This window comes from Etheostoma cragini, chromosome 2 (genome assembly GCF_013103735.1).
Source record: "Etheostoma cragini isolate CJK2018 chromosome 2, CSU_Ecrag_1.0, whole genome shotgun sequence".
NCBI classification, from domain to species: Eukaryota; Metazoa; Chordata; class Actinopteri; order Perciformes; family Percidae; genus Etheostoma; species Etheostoma cragini.
The window spans coordinates 4,245,362-4,258,636 of NC_048408.1; the positions used below are offsets into that span (position 1 = coordinate 4,245,362).

General features: G+C 43.0%; 2 protein-coding genes across 3 annotated transcripts in view; one reads left to right on the forward strand and one right to left on the reverse strand.

Annotated features, from left to right (window-relative positions):
* The window catches only part of naf1 (nuclear assembly factor 1 homolog (S. cerevisiae)), a 9,724-nt gene extending 5,247 nt beyond the window's left edge, over positions 1–4,477 (forward strand). Inside the window, exons 3-9 of one of the 2 annotated variants that reach the window (XM_034894618.1) lie at positions 139–274; positions 1,856–1,949; positions 2,109–2,191; positions 2,304–2,467; positions 2,584–2,632; positions 2,897–2,984; positions 3,178–4,477. In XM_034894618.1, coding sequence (XP_034750509.1) covers positions 139–274; positions 1,856–1,949; positions 2,109–2,191; positions 2,304–2,467; positions 2,584–2,632; positions 2,897–2,984; positions 3,178–3,539 — 976 coding nt within the window. In that variant the 3' untranslated portion in view covers positions 3,540–4,477. Of the gene's footprint in view, positions 1–138; positions 275–1,855; positions 1,950–2,108; positions 2,192–2,303; positions 2,468–2,580; positions 2,633–2,896; positions 2,985–3,177 lie in introns of both variants that reach the window. The other variant, XM_034894610.1, reaches the window with a different exon arrangement.
* Positions 4,478–7,526: 3,049 nt separating this feature from the next.
* The window catches only part of pi4k2b (phosphatidylinositol 4-kinase type 2 beta), a 17,098-nt gene continuing 11,349 nt past the window's right edge, over positions 7,527–13,275 (reverse strand). The window contains exons 4-9 of the mRNA XM_034883013.1: positions 12,251–12,479; positions 11,826–11,884; positions 11,267–11,369; positions 9,923–10,056; positions 9,732–9,791; positions 7,527–8,902 (exon numbers count right to left, since the gene is read on the reverse strand). Of these exons, the coding sequence (XP_034738904.1) occupies positions 8,729–8,902; positions 9,732–9,791; positions 9,923–10,056; positions 11,267–11,369; positions 11,826–11,884; positions 12,251–12,479 (759 nt within the window). The 3' untranslated portion in view covers positions 7,527–8,728. The remainder of the gene's footprint in view (positions 8,903–9,731; positions 9,792–9,922; positions 10,057–11,266; positions 11,370–11,825; positions 11,885–12,250; positions 12,480–13,275) is intronic.

Here is a 13,275-nt window from a genome sequence, read left to right on the forward strand (position 1 = left end):
CCCCCCCCCCCCACACACACACACACACACAAACACACACACACACATATGCTTGTTTCTGATGTATTACGACTAAACTTGCTGGTTACAGTACAGGAATGGAAACAAACTCTGATGCTCCTCCTTCCCTGTCCCCAGTGACAGCTCTTCCTCCTCCTCTTCGTCCTCTTCATCCTCATCCTCCTCTTCTCCCACTGCCCCCATTTTTGAGGATGATGATGAGGGTTTTAGCCAGCCGGCACCCATCAAAACCAGGGATGAAGTCCTGCTCGAGGTCAGTAACTCATTGCATGTTCAAAGACTTCAGCTATTATTTGAAGTGTTTGATTCAGAGGGGGGATCCCTGGTTTAGCATGAAGCTTGGACACAGGCCAGGGACTAATAATGCCCGGTCGGGTTACCCAGGTGAAGGTGTCTGGTGATCCAAGACCCGAAACACCATCCTCATTCAGATGGTGTGCTTCCAAATAACAACTTTTGTAAAACGTTTGTTTTGATCGCGCTGTAACCAAGCGAAACCAACACGGAACCCAGTGCTTCCCCTCTAACCATTCTGCAGCAGTGGGCCGCTGCTAGAGGTCCACGTGGTCTTTAATGTCCTCCGCTCTCGTGTTCCATCTGCAGAGATTGCTGAAATACTCCAAGGAAATGAGCATGGAGTCAGCATCAGCACTTGTGGAACAGAGCTATGTCCCTCCTAATCAGCTGTAGCTTCCATGTGCTCTAGAGTTGGGTTCACTTCAGGTGAGAATGCAGTCCGACCCAAACATAGGAAGTGAACCAACCTACAGACATTTACTACCCCACAGTTTCAACCTTACACAATAGGCCTGTACAATATTCGGGGGGGGAGGAGTTTCCCTGCAAAAAAAAAATATATATATAAATAAAAAAGACACATTTTTACACGATGACAAAATAATTATAATAATAAATCATTCTTTTGATTTGATTTTTGTAGGGAGTACATAGAAGATAAAAGTTAAAAAGGATCTTTTTTAATGGGAACCATTCTTTGTTTAATGCTTTCACATCTACAGCAGTCTGACCGCTGTGATCCTAAGGAGAACTGTTTTGTTACTTTGTATACTTAGTTATTTTTATAGTGTTGGACAGGGACTTGGTATCGGCAGATATTCATTATTTAAACAGCTGATCAGGATCGTGGTCGAAGAAGCTGATCGGAACAGCCCCACTGGGATGACCATACCTTAAAAATTGGAACCATGTGGAAATTTAACTTTGTTAGTAGTGTGCGCTACTGCCCTCGTGTACCCGGACCACCTTGACATGATGAACACACTCTGCTATCGTCCTCCATGTGACGTGGCAGGAACTCAGGAAGACAATGATTTCCATTTAGAACCAATCGTTCTGCATCCGTCTTCCATTACCGTTTCAGAAGTCAACACACAGAAACCTGACGCTTTGGTGCTTCACTTGTTTCTTCCCCTGTTCCCTGCTTCCCTCCACGCAGGGTGCAATATCAACTTTCTTTCCCTCCATGCTAGTGAATGTTCAAATTTCCCTGTGCAATAGATTATTGTTTTTTTTGTGGCTGTTGAGGGAAGCAAATCTACCAGCCCCTTGCTTATGTACCAGCATTGTGCAGCACACACCTCATAACCCATACACACTCGGCCAGGAGAGGTGTCTGGATGGGTGGGGGAGTGCAAGAGAAGAAAAGTGCCAAAGTGATCCTTGAGCTGGCCGCGTAAAGAAATTCTGTGACAATTTGCACTCGGAAATTGGCAGTATTCCAAACATCGTATGTAGAACAAGCTGCAACACGAGAGTTTATTTCACGTATGGCCCAGCGCTACATCAGACCAAAGCTGACCCTGTCTGTGTGTAGGAGCTGCCGGCAGTGGAGGAGGTGTCGGTGTCATTACCAGAAGATGCACAACTGCAGCCTGTAGGAACAGTCTCCAGTATTATACAGCAACTTGGTAAATACACACAAACACACACACACACACACACACACGCTAAGGTCACACTGCAACTCTGATTCCTAAAGAACTGGGAAAACTGAACTCTTCTTAAGTAGAGGATGATGTAATTGGAGGCTTTTAATGTGTCTTTAACCACACTTTTGCTGTCTGCAGTTATAATCCAGTCTCTGAAAGACACGCCCCCTCTGACTGACGACAGCATCATCTTTAGATCTGATAGGCTGGCTGTTGGCAAGGTGGGTGGAGCAGCAGGCCTGGCCTGGATCATTGGCTACATGTGTTTTATGTTACTGGGTTGTTTGCCTCCTGTTGGTTTCTGCTTGGTAATGTTCTATCCTTGTGTTCCAGGTCTTTGAGGTGTTTGGTCCAGTGTCCAGTCCGCTGTACGTCTTACGTTTTAACTCTGCGGACGAGATAAGCAGCAAGGGGCTGACGGAGGGACTGGCTGTTTATTACGCACCGGCCATCAAAGAGTACACAAAATACATCCTCACACAACAGCTCAAAGTGTAAGTGCGCACATGCTGATTAGTTTGTCGAGCAGAAGTCAATTTTGCTATGATGAAGTGAAGTTTATGTCTGACCAACCCTAACTAGTGCGTTAAAGTCAACATGTTTTCTTCAGTTTTAAAGGATCTGATGCGTCCTGGAAGAATGACCAAGAACCACCAGTGGAGGTGAGCCCCAGACACGAATGGAAGTGGAAATGTTCCTGTTCTGATATATCCCCGCCACAGCTCCATCTGAACATAAAGCTGCCCTGACCGAGCTCTGTTTCCAAACAGCATGCCAGTTTTGAAATAGATTGCTTAGCCTATTTTTCTTCTTTAACATGGAACACACGGTTTTAATCATTATAAAAGTAACTGGACAACATTCTTATTGTTAACGGTTCATTTTTAACATCCCTTATTCTTAACCCTTCTCTCTCTTCTCTCCAGGCTTTAGATTATAGTGATGATGAGAAGGAACAAGAAGCAAAGAGGAAAGGGAAGAACTCCAGAAAGAAGAGGGACAACAACAACACCGGTACAGCACACATCAACAGGAAGGGGATTCTAGCAATGATTATCTAGACTTGTTCAGATGATTCTGTACTGTTACCATCTGAAAGAAGTCTAAAGTTGAAACTAGTCAACTTTCTGCGTGCGTGCGTGCGTGCGTGCGTGCGTGTGTGTGTGAGATCTTTTTTTTTTACTTTATCATTTTCTCCCCCATCCAGATAATCCTGCCCACGTTACCCAGAACACCTTGCTGCAGCAGCGCAATACCAGAGGTTTCCCACCAAGACACGCAGGAGCTCCACTCAGGCACCAGAACCTGACAAATAACACAGCAGCTCCACCCAGACACATACTCCCACCACCCAGACACACGCATGTCCCTCCCATGTACCGCCCCCCTCCCTGCCCCTACCCTCCTCCCCCTCATCACATTTTTCCCCCACCCAACTTCCCTCTGTATCCCCCCCCTCCTCCCTCTTTCTTCAATCCATCTTTCTCCTCTCCGCTTTGGCCACCGAACGCTGTCCCCTTCTCTGACCTCCCCCCTCCTCCTCCCCCCCCTCCACCCCCACCTCAGTGATGCTCTGTACATGTATGCACTGAGCTGCTGGGGACTTGATGTTTAGGTTCATGTGTAATGTGTGTGTAGACTGTCGGAGAGCTGGATGATTTCTTAATGGAGCTGGAAGAGCCCACCACATATTCTCTCATTGCAATGTTTTTTTAAAAGTTTTTTTTAATAATTTAATTTTTTCTGACATCTGGACCTCCTGAGAGGAAGTATCCTGATCAAAATGGTATTTTCTATTTGTCATAGTCCAAGTAAATGTAAACATTTTCTTTATCAAATGTCACTCAAAGCAACACTAAAGAACCTTTTTAGAAAGCTTTTGGTCCATTACGGTTGTTGTAATGTCTCAGTCGAACAACAGATCCCCCGCCCGATCTGGCACACTTGTGTAATGTCATGTCATGTAATGGACAAGTCCTCTTCCAACCTGTAGGGGGACCGAACTGGGAAAAGTTCTCTAGTGTTGCTTATAACCGTCCACACATGCACACTGAAACACCGCAGAGACAACAGGCTGCCTTTCATTATGAGTTGAACCTCAAAATCCAAATCATGCTGGGACTCGAGACTGAACAAACAACTACATGCAGCCAAGCATTCGATTCCCCCTTAACACAAAGTAATCTATTCTGGGTTAATGAACTTTGAACAAACCCGAGACAAAGCTGTGTATCCCGGTCAGTGGATTCTTTATAATAAATCATTTTACTATGGAGGACTTTTATAAGAGAAAGTGTGCAAATGAACTACTTTCTCTTGCTCCAGTATAGTGGTAAACGCTATTATAATATGATCAAAAATAACAGTCCGATAGAGAATAGAGGGAGCCTGCTGTTTTTATCTGTGTGATGGGGAGTAAGATGTACACATGCTATGACTTCTTCTGAATCTCAATGAAATATGTTTGAATGTCAGTAAAGGCACCAGAGCCAACAAGTGTCACATGACTGATTTTGGTGTCATTATTTCACAGCCAAGTTCATCTCATGTACCTTAAATTACATCCCCAACTCCTCCATTTGCCTCCCTTCCTAGGAAATCATGGCAACAGAGAGGAAACGAGCAAATGTGTTAGTAATGACACGTCCGTTCCTCTGAAGCATCACATGAATTTGTCAGTTGTTGGGCCGAGTTAGCAACTCCTCCTGCACAGCTTCCAGAAAGGCTGCTCTCGTGTTTCCATGGCTATATCTCCTCGATGAGCCCTCCATCTGTCCAAGGGACCGAAATAAGAGTTCAGCTGAAGACAGAGGACCTGTCAAGTAACGGACATGAGATGTACCTAGAGAGTTTTTAGTCAGACTTAACTTGAAGACAGAATTATGTGCATATTTTTTGGTTGAAGTGGTATTTCTACATGGCAAATAATTTACTAGTATGGGTTGTAGAGTCATAGAAAACCAACAGTGTGTAGATGAATCTGTACTTGAAAGTGGCATTATCAAAATAATAGTGTTATGTTCAATTAGTGAGCTGATTGATTTTGTGAAGAAGCAGGTGTCAGTTATGTCACACTGAAATACTCAGCAAAACGGATCGCTCCAGACATTGTTCTGAGAAAAAAGCCGACTTTGATTCAAAAGTTGATTGGAGAGGAGAAAACCTACAAAGAGGAGCAGGAAATGGTCGGCCGCTCAGTCAAAATGATTTCAAATGGCATCCAAAGCCTAAACGATGTCACACACACACACAGAGTGGTTTTTTAGAGTAAAAAACAGTTTTATTTAGAGTTGAAAAGAAAAGATGTACATTTAATATCTTAAAAAATACACAACTGCTCTATTTGCAATATTACACTCAGTGTATGGTCCTGTCTTAACTGGTCAAGAATGGAAAGACCTATGCATGTTTTAAGGCCTGAAATAGACTAATTCAGTTGCAGCTACGTGTTTAAGGATTTCATATTTCTGTGGCATGTGTTGAAAATATTCAGCTGATATGAATGTGATAGGACACGAGGACTTGTCACTCAGAATGTTTATAGTCACAATAATCATCCACTAATATTCTGAATGTGACAATATTCTGAATTTGATATGTAGTTTAAACTGCACATTCCCAATAAGGCCTGTTTCCAAATATAGCATTATCTGATTAAGACGGGGGATATTCCATTATTATTCATATTTTAGAGGCATTATTTGGACATGTATACAGCGCATTCAGAACAAGGGTCTCAATCTGGAACTTTACAGGTTTATATTCAGCTCTGTGCGTTGCTATGGTTTCTGTACACAAACCAACCAGCCAACAGTTTGCCAGGCTGCAGACCCGATTAGAAAGAGAAACACATCTACTTTTACACATTATCAAAGACTTGGACACCAACAGGTTTTTGGATGTGAGCACACATCGCTACGCCGCCCATCTTTAAGAATCTGATGGAAGGAATGAAAGAGAGATGCTGTGTTCACACAACCGCTGGAAAAATTGGAAAAAATGTAATTTGCATGTAAACAGGAATATTCACTTTTATTAGCCATTTAAACAGCTTAGCTGGAATAAGGGCCAAACCTGAATATTATGTGCATGTAAACAGTCATTGTCACTCATATGTGGTATTGTATCTACTTTATATTTTGTACCAGAATGCTTTGTAAAGTCACGATTTTTCCATTCAATTAGCTGCGTCAATGGGAAATAAATGTCATTATGTAATGTTGGCGTCTGTAGATGGGGTGTCGCTCCCCAATGTCGAGTGCAGATGTGAGTCGCGCATGCTCAGATTTAAACAGTATACGGCATAACGTGTCATACTGAAACTTGTGAAATCCATAAAATAATAAACTTTTCTCATTACAAACCATAACAGAAGATGGAAATCATTTCAAAAACATTTTAGCTATCTATGATTGATTGATTGCTAACGTTAGCTTAAACCACCATTCAGCTGACAGCCTTTGTTGTGCTTGATGCTAACTTGTGGCAGCAGTGACCCAACTCCGTTAAAAGGTCATCTCAAATGGAGATAGGTGTAAACCGGGCCCTGGGTATACTGCTCTGCCTTTGAGAAAATGAAAGCTCAGATGGGCCGATCCGGTATCTTGACCCTTATGAGGTCACAAGGGGCCAGGTTACCTTCCCTTTCTCTGCTTTGCCTGCCCTGAGAATTTGCCCCCCCCCGTGAGAGAGAGACATCATGGCTTTCAAACAAGCAAAGTGGCAGTTGGTAGCAGTGACTCACCCAGTTTCTTGGTCAGAACAATAACTCTACTGCCATATAAAAATAGATTAACAAACTACTTACCAAAGATAATAATAAAAAAATCAGGACACCCACACACAGGAGAAAAAAATGTGATTCTTACATGCATCGTGATTCTCTCTAGAGCGATTTGATGCTTGATTCTGATAAGTTAATTACGGAGCACCAGAGGTGATATGGAGGAGAGAAAAAAAATCAAGGAAAAGAAAAAGAATATTCCCCACATGGTGGCAGTGTTCAGCTACGTGTCCTCTACGTCTCGCTGCTTACACAGATCATGTCCATAACACGTTTTATATTCTGTTTGTAGCACAGGAATTTCCCAGTGTGGGATTAATAAAGTCTATCTTGTCATAGTTTATCTTCCTCTCCAGATGTGTGTGTGTGTGGGTGCTGAGGGATGAGTGTGTGATGACACCTTTACCTACCCCACTTCTACCAGTGTTATGGTTGATGGGGTGGAGGTGGGGTGTTCACAGTAGTCTGCATTTGTATACAACAGTTATGAGTAGCTCCCATTATTTGACGGAGCATCGTTTCTGAGATCATAAAGTCTCCGAGTTTAATGGTCCGGTCACAGGTGGATGCAAACGGTCACACCCACCCACACCCACACCGTCACTGCTGAACACACCTTTGTCAACCATGTTTGAGGGCAGTTACACACACAGCTGTAACCCTGTGTATCATTTGGTTTTCCTCAGCAGTTAGCTAAAAAGCAGATTGGTACCATTTCATCTCCATCTCATCTCTTCCACACTCACGCAATATACAACTGACCAAAACCAAGATTTAAATTTCCCAAATTTTATTATTCATCTGTTAAATATACAACTTTACTTATACAATCATCAAGTTGGGATAGAAATTTCAAGATGCATACATAAGAAAAACAACAGCATAAAGCAAGTGTGAAATATCCTCCTCCTCCTCCTCCTTCCTCTTCCTATAATTTACTGTAAAGGGCAGGACCAGGTAGTCCCCCCGCCCATGCCGCCAGGTTCAGGAGAAAGCTGCTTGCCGGCAATTAAACACGTCTAACAACAAATACATTCATTGTTACAAAAAAAATATTAACTTCATTCACTCGTATTGAAATGTTGAGGAGCAAGAATCTGTGTAGTAAACGGGTTACATTCAAGCAGTGCTTATTACTAGTTCTTCCATTCCCCAGATTTCATATTCAAGTTTCAACAATATTCTCTTCTTGAGGCTTTTAAAATATTCCTCCCACAAGCAGATTTTGGCAGTAGTGAGAGTTGAAGACACTGTTTGTTCAACAGATTGTGAAAACAAGCACTGGGTAAACAGTGGTTTGACCCGGTTCTGGAGAACTCGTCGAACACACTCCAGCAGTGCAAGTCCACATCTGTATTTTCACAAGTAGTCCTACAAGGCAAAGCAAATAGTTTTGGGACTTTATCCGAGACCAGGAACAACGTTCACGTAGATTTTAAAAATCCCTTTCTGGAGAGATCTGTGAAAGCAGTGCTTTAAATTCCCCAAAATAGCGGCCCACAGATCTGGTTCTTCTGTGTTCTGCAGCTACTTTTCTTTGGCCATTAACCCCACTAAGACACCTGGCTAGAGACTTCAGTAGGTACTTTGGGTGGGTTAAAAAAAATAAAATAATCCTTTCTGCCTTCGAACAATAAACAAAGCCCACCTCTGTGGAAAAGCTGATTATCTAATCAAGTCACCATGGTAACCACAAACAGACCCAAGGTCTCAATGAGACAATGGTAGGCCAATCTCTCCAGCTGCCATGCTTCTGTGTTCTCTTCACAACCCCGGGGCATGGACCGGAGCCCAGTGTCTCCATCATCACTTTCTATCAGCTTCTTCTTCTTCATTTCTTCTCTTGCCAGAGAAATAGGAGCAGTGTCTAGTGGCGATATTCACGTCTTCTCCCTCACTTCAGGACAAAAAAATTAAAAAATAAAGACCTGTTGGAGAAGTCTCTCCTCGGCTCGCCCTCCTACCCCGTCTCGGACTACCACGAGGAGAAAAAGGGCCGCTTGCAGTGGAAGGTTTGTGTGAAGGCGTTGCCGAGCGTGACCACGCGACCATGGCCGCCCGAGCGGCTGCGCTCCACCACCACCCGAGGCATCTGCACCAGCTGGATGGGGCTCCTCCCGTCCTTCAGCGCCTGGGTCAGGTTCAACACCTGGTGGAAACACGGTTTACTGTGTATGACGTACAGAAACCATTTTTTCCATCCTGAGTATTGGTTGCATTTAAGAGCGTGTGTGTGTGTGTGTGTGTGTGTGTGTGTGTGTGTGTGTGTGTGTGTGTGTGTGTGAGTGAGTGAGTGAGTGAGAGAGGTTAAGCACCTATAAAATCTGAAGCAACATGGATTAGGCTAATCAAATCTGTTGAAAAAATGACTTCAACGATTATTAATCAACATAAATCACTTTCTGTCGAATCGAATAGCTGCGCCAGCTCTTATGGAAATGGAAGAACACAACAACACTGGGTATAGTAAATGATGAGAACTACATCCAAAAAGAGACTTGGAATCATTGTGCTATGACCAGACTGTTATGGCTAGGACACACCCAGTGGTAATTAATCCAAAAAAGGTAAACGGGTGAGATGAGGAGAAGAAATGAAGAGACATGAAGAGGTGTGGCAGGGCCGCAGACCGGGCGGAGGGTGAGAAATTAGGTCAAGATGGATGGTGATTAGGTTACAGAGCAATCAACTAAACTGACTGAAAGTAGGGCACGGAGAAAGGAGAGCATGGTAGGATATTAAAAAAGAGGAAAAAATTATATATAGGATATATATAGGACACGAAGGAGAAACTCATTCAAAAATACTTTCTTTAAAAACCTCAAATTATGCTCAATATCAGGTTGTACCAGAATAGGTTTATGTTGTTTCATTTTGGGCTTTTTTTAGTTTGTAAACCTACAACGTGCTCAAAAAAGATACATAACACAATAAAGGAAAGCCAAAAATAATATTTGCACTTTAAAAGAGAAACTCACTTGTCCCCTCATAACAGACATCTGTCTCTCGAACATGGTTTTGTCAAAGCCTTTATCCGTCTGAAGAGAAAAACAAGACCTCCTGTTAGCAGGCGTCCCATCTCCTGTTACAAGACAGCTGTTCTCTTAATAGTAATCTCTCTAAACAGAGAAAAGGGGACAGAAGAGGATAGTTAGGAGGTGGCTCGTACCTTGAACATTTCATAGAGGTCTTCACAGAGGTCCTGGACAAAGTTCATGTCAGAGAGGCGGGACAGCACCAGGTCTCTGGTCTCCTGGGAGAAGGCCACCTTAGCCTGGGGGAGCCATGCCCAGTGGAATGGGTCTGATGGGAGGAGGCAATCACCACGCCACAATTAACCCACTTAGTCACAACACGCTGGATGACATCAAACAACCTCTGCCTTCCTCCTGCCCCGTTGTCTAGACCTAGTGGTAGAGGCCCACACCGTCTCCTTATATTATGGTGCGTCTTTACCGTTTTGTATTTTTAATGTTACTATCTAAGACTCATCATGGCAAGAACAAATGAATCCAAATAAATGACTTGTTAACTTTTTGAGGGACAGACAATTGAAAGAATAGCTAGTAAATACGCTAAGTCACTTTCTGTTGACAGCTCAGAGAGGACTACTGACACCCCTCTCGTGTCTGTGGGGTAAATATGAAGCCACAGCCAGCGGCTGGTTGGCTTAGCACAAAGACATGAAGCCTGGCACTCTCCAAAGGTTAAGACCAAATTGGGTTTTTTCTTAACCTTCGGAAAATGCCCACCTATCCATGTGAATGTGAAGCGGTAAATGTGTAGGCACATCTGGAATCTGTCAATGCATACGTAGATATTAAAGGCTGAAAATCATTTTGCTCCAGGAGCTGGAAATTAGGACTGGGCAATATCTCAATACTATATCGATGTTGTGACATGAAAGTAGATGTTGTAGATTTTGGATATCATTATATCGTAATACGGAACAAGTGATGTCCTCTCCTGGTTTTAAAGGCTGTATTACAGTAAAGTGATGTCATTTTCTGAAACTGTTCTAGCTGTTCTCTTATTTGCATTTACCCACTGAGTCATTATATCTACATTACTGATGATTATTTATCTAAAATCTCATTGGTAAACTATTATGAGGAAGCACCAATAGTCAACACTGGAATAGCGTCGCTATATCAACACTGATGTATCGAGTCATCAGCTGCCACTCAGGCAGACCTGAGTCTATTTCTCACATGATTGTTGCTACACTTCTGTCGCGCCAGAGATCCGCAAATGGGTGTGGCACGCGTGGAGATGTGTCTGTACTGCTCTGTCCACACTGCGCCTCAGTGCTGCCTCTACGTACGCATTTCCAGATTCATCTACACATTCCCAGATCAATGGATGCATTTACAGCTTTGTCTACACAAATACAAATCTGATTACCCACACACAGATGAACACAATTCACCACACACATTTAGAAGAGTTCTGCTACAATAATGGCCCCACAAGAGACAGTGAGCAGAAAAGACAAGGAAATAGACCAACATACAGGCTCTCCATTCGTCCGGGTGTTTAAAGGGGAAGGCCAGGCCGTTGTCGATGGCTGCGATCTTAATGCAGGACTCGGAGCTGTTCTCTGACCACTCTGGATCCTACAGTGAGAGGGAAAGAGGATCAAAGAAGTCATCACCAACAACTGAGTGAGTGATTCCTGATCGATGACCAGACCTGATTAATTAGACAGATAGGTGACAACTGTTGCTCATTTATCAACGCGTGACAAATAATGAGTGATGATGGGGAGACAGGCAGTGTTCTGGGATCTGTGACCAACGAAGTCTCTGGGGCACTGGTTTGTTCCACATCTGCAATATCCAAGCTAGTGCCTATCAATGTGGGCCCCAATATGTTCTGCGTGTGAATAAGTGACAGAGCATCGAGTAAACAAGTGTGTGCGTTTAAGCTTTTTTGTGTGTGTGTTCAACATGGGCTGTGTCCCATAATGACATTGTGTCAGCATTCCAGCAGTTTAATTGCATGAGGCCAGGTGAGAATTTGTCCTTTGATCAGTCTGAACACACCCTAGGTTTGTGTGAACGTAACCTCACCTTTTGGCCCTCCCCTCCCGGCTTCTCATACTTGATCAACCAGTTGTCATTCCCTCGATCTGAGGACGAAGACAAAGACGTAATGGAAATAAGTGTGTAGGTGGGAAAAGAGACCGCAGTCTGACAGCTAGCTTTTCTACATTATTATTATTTTATAAATTATTAATGACGAGCGCAAATTCAAAAGCGTGAGCGCCATCCAGTAGGAAAAAAAGAGCAGCTCAACGCAACGTGCTAGTGCAAAGTTTGCACCAACAAGTTTACTAGCAGTTAAGAAATAGATTTCTTATCTTTTATAGTGCAAAAAATAGTTTTAACAAAGTTGCTTTTGACAGATTTTGTATTTTCAGTTACCGGTTAATCATTAACATCCCTAACTGCAATTTACATTTCCTACCCAGTGTGTTTAACACAGACACCCTCACCTGTGTTTCTGATGATGTAGTCCAACACTACCAGCCGCTCAAACTGCGAGTGCAGCTGCTTCCTGATGTTCTCTGGCAGAGGCTCGGCCTCAAAGCGCCGCAGCCAGTAGTCCGCTTCACGGTAACCCTCCACAAACAGCTGAAAGGAGCCCACCTGGACAACAAAGACACACCTCATCACAGAAACATAAAGAAACCAGCGGATTCTGAAAGTGCAGGCAGCCTGTTTCTATGGTAATGATGTGGTGGGGTGAAATGACGTAACGTGAAGTTGTGTGTTGACAACAGGCTAACATGTCACCAGTGCATGACAGTTGAAAACATGACGCTAACTTTCTCATATGACTTCCTGAACACGTTCATCCAGCCACCTTTCTTATAACCGCTAACATCTACAAAGACACACACACACACACACACGAAGATAAAACAGAGGGAGCTGCACAATAGGTTTATGATGTTTTTGATGAAATGTTAAGTTGGTTTCAGGTGTGAGTACAGCAGACTGCAGAGCGATAAGACCACCCAATCACTGTTTGCAAGATGCTGAACACAATTCAAAACAGAGATGACATTTATGACATTCTTCCTACCTTTCTTGTTTTTTTTTAAACTGTTTTTTTCATAGAGAGTGTGACATGATTCCTTTATCTGTCCTCTGCCAGATAGCTATTCTGAGCCCTCTGCTCACACACACTCATTTCATAATGATAAGACAGCAGACCTGGTACAGCGGTGCTCATACATTTAGGAACTCATATATATAGTTTGGAAACTGATCTTAATGCCTTAATTGAAACGATTTGGAAAAATCCAACCTTAATTGACCCCATTTTTCTTTGTGAATGAATAATGTATTGTAAATAAATAAATGTTCTTCCTTAAAATACAGGGGACATAAGTATACACCCCCCTATGTTAAAATACAGGGGACATAATTATACATACCCCTATGTTAAAATACAGGGGACATAAGTATTCACCCCCCTATGTTAAAATACAGGGGACATAAGTATACACCCCCC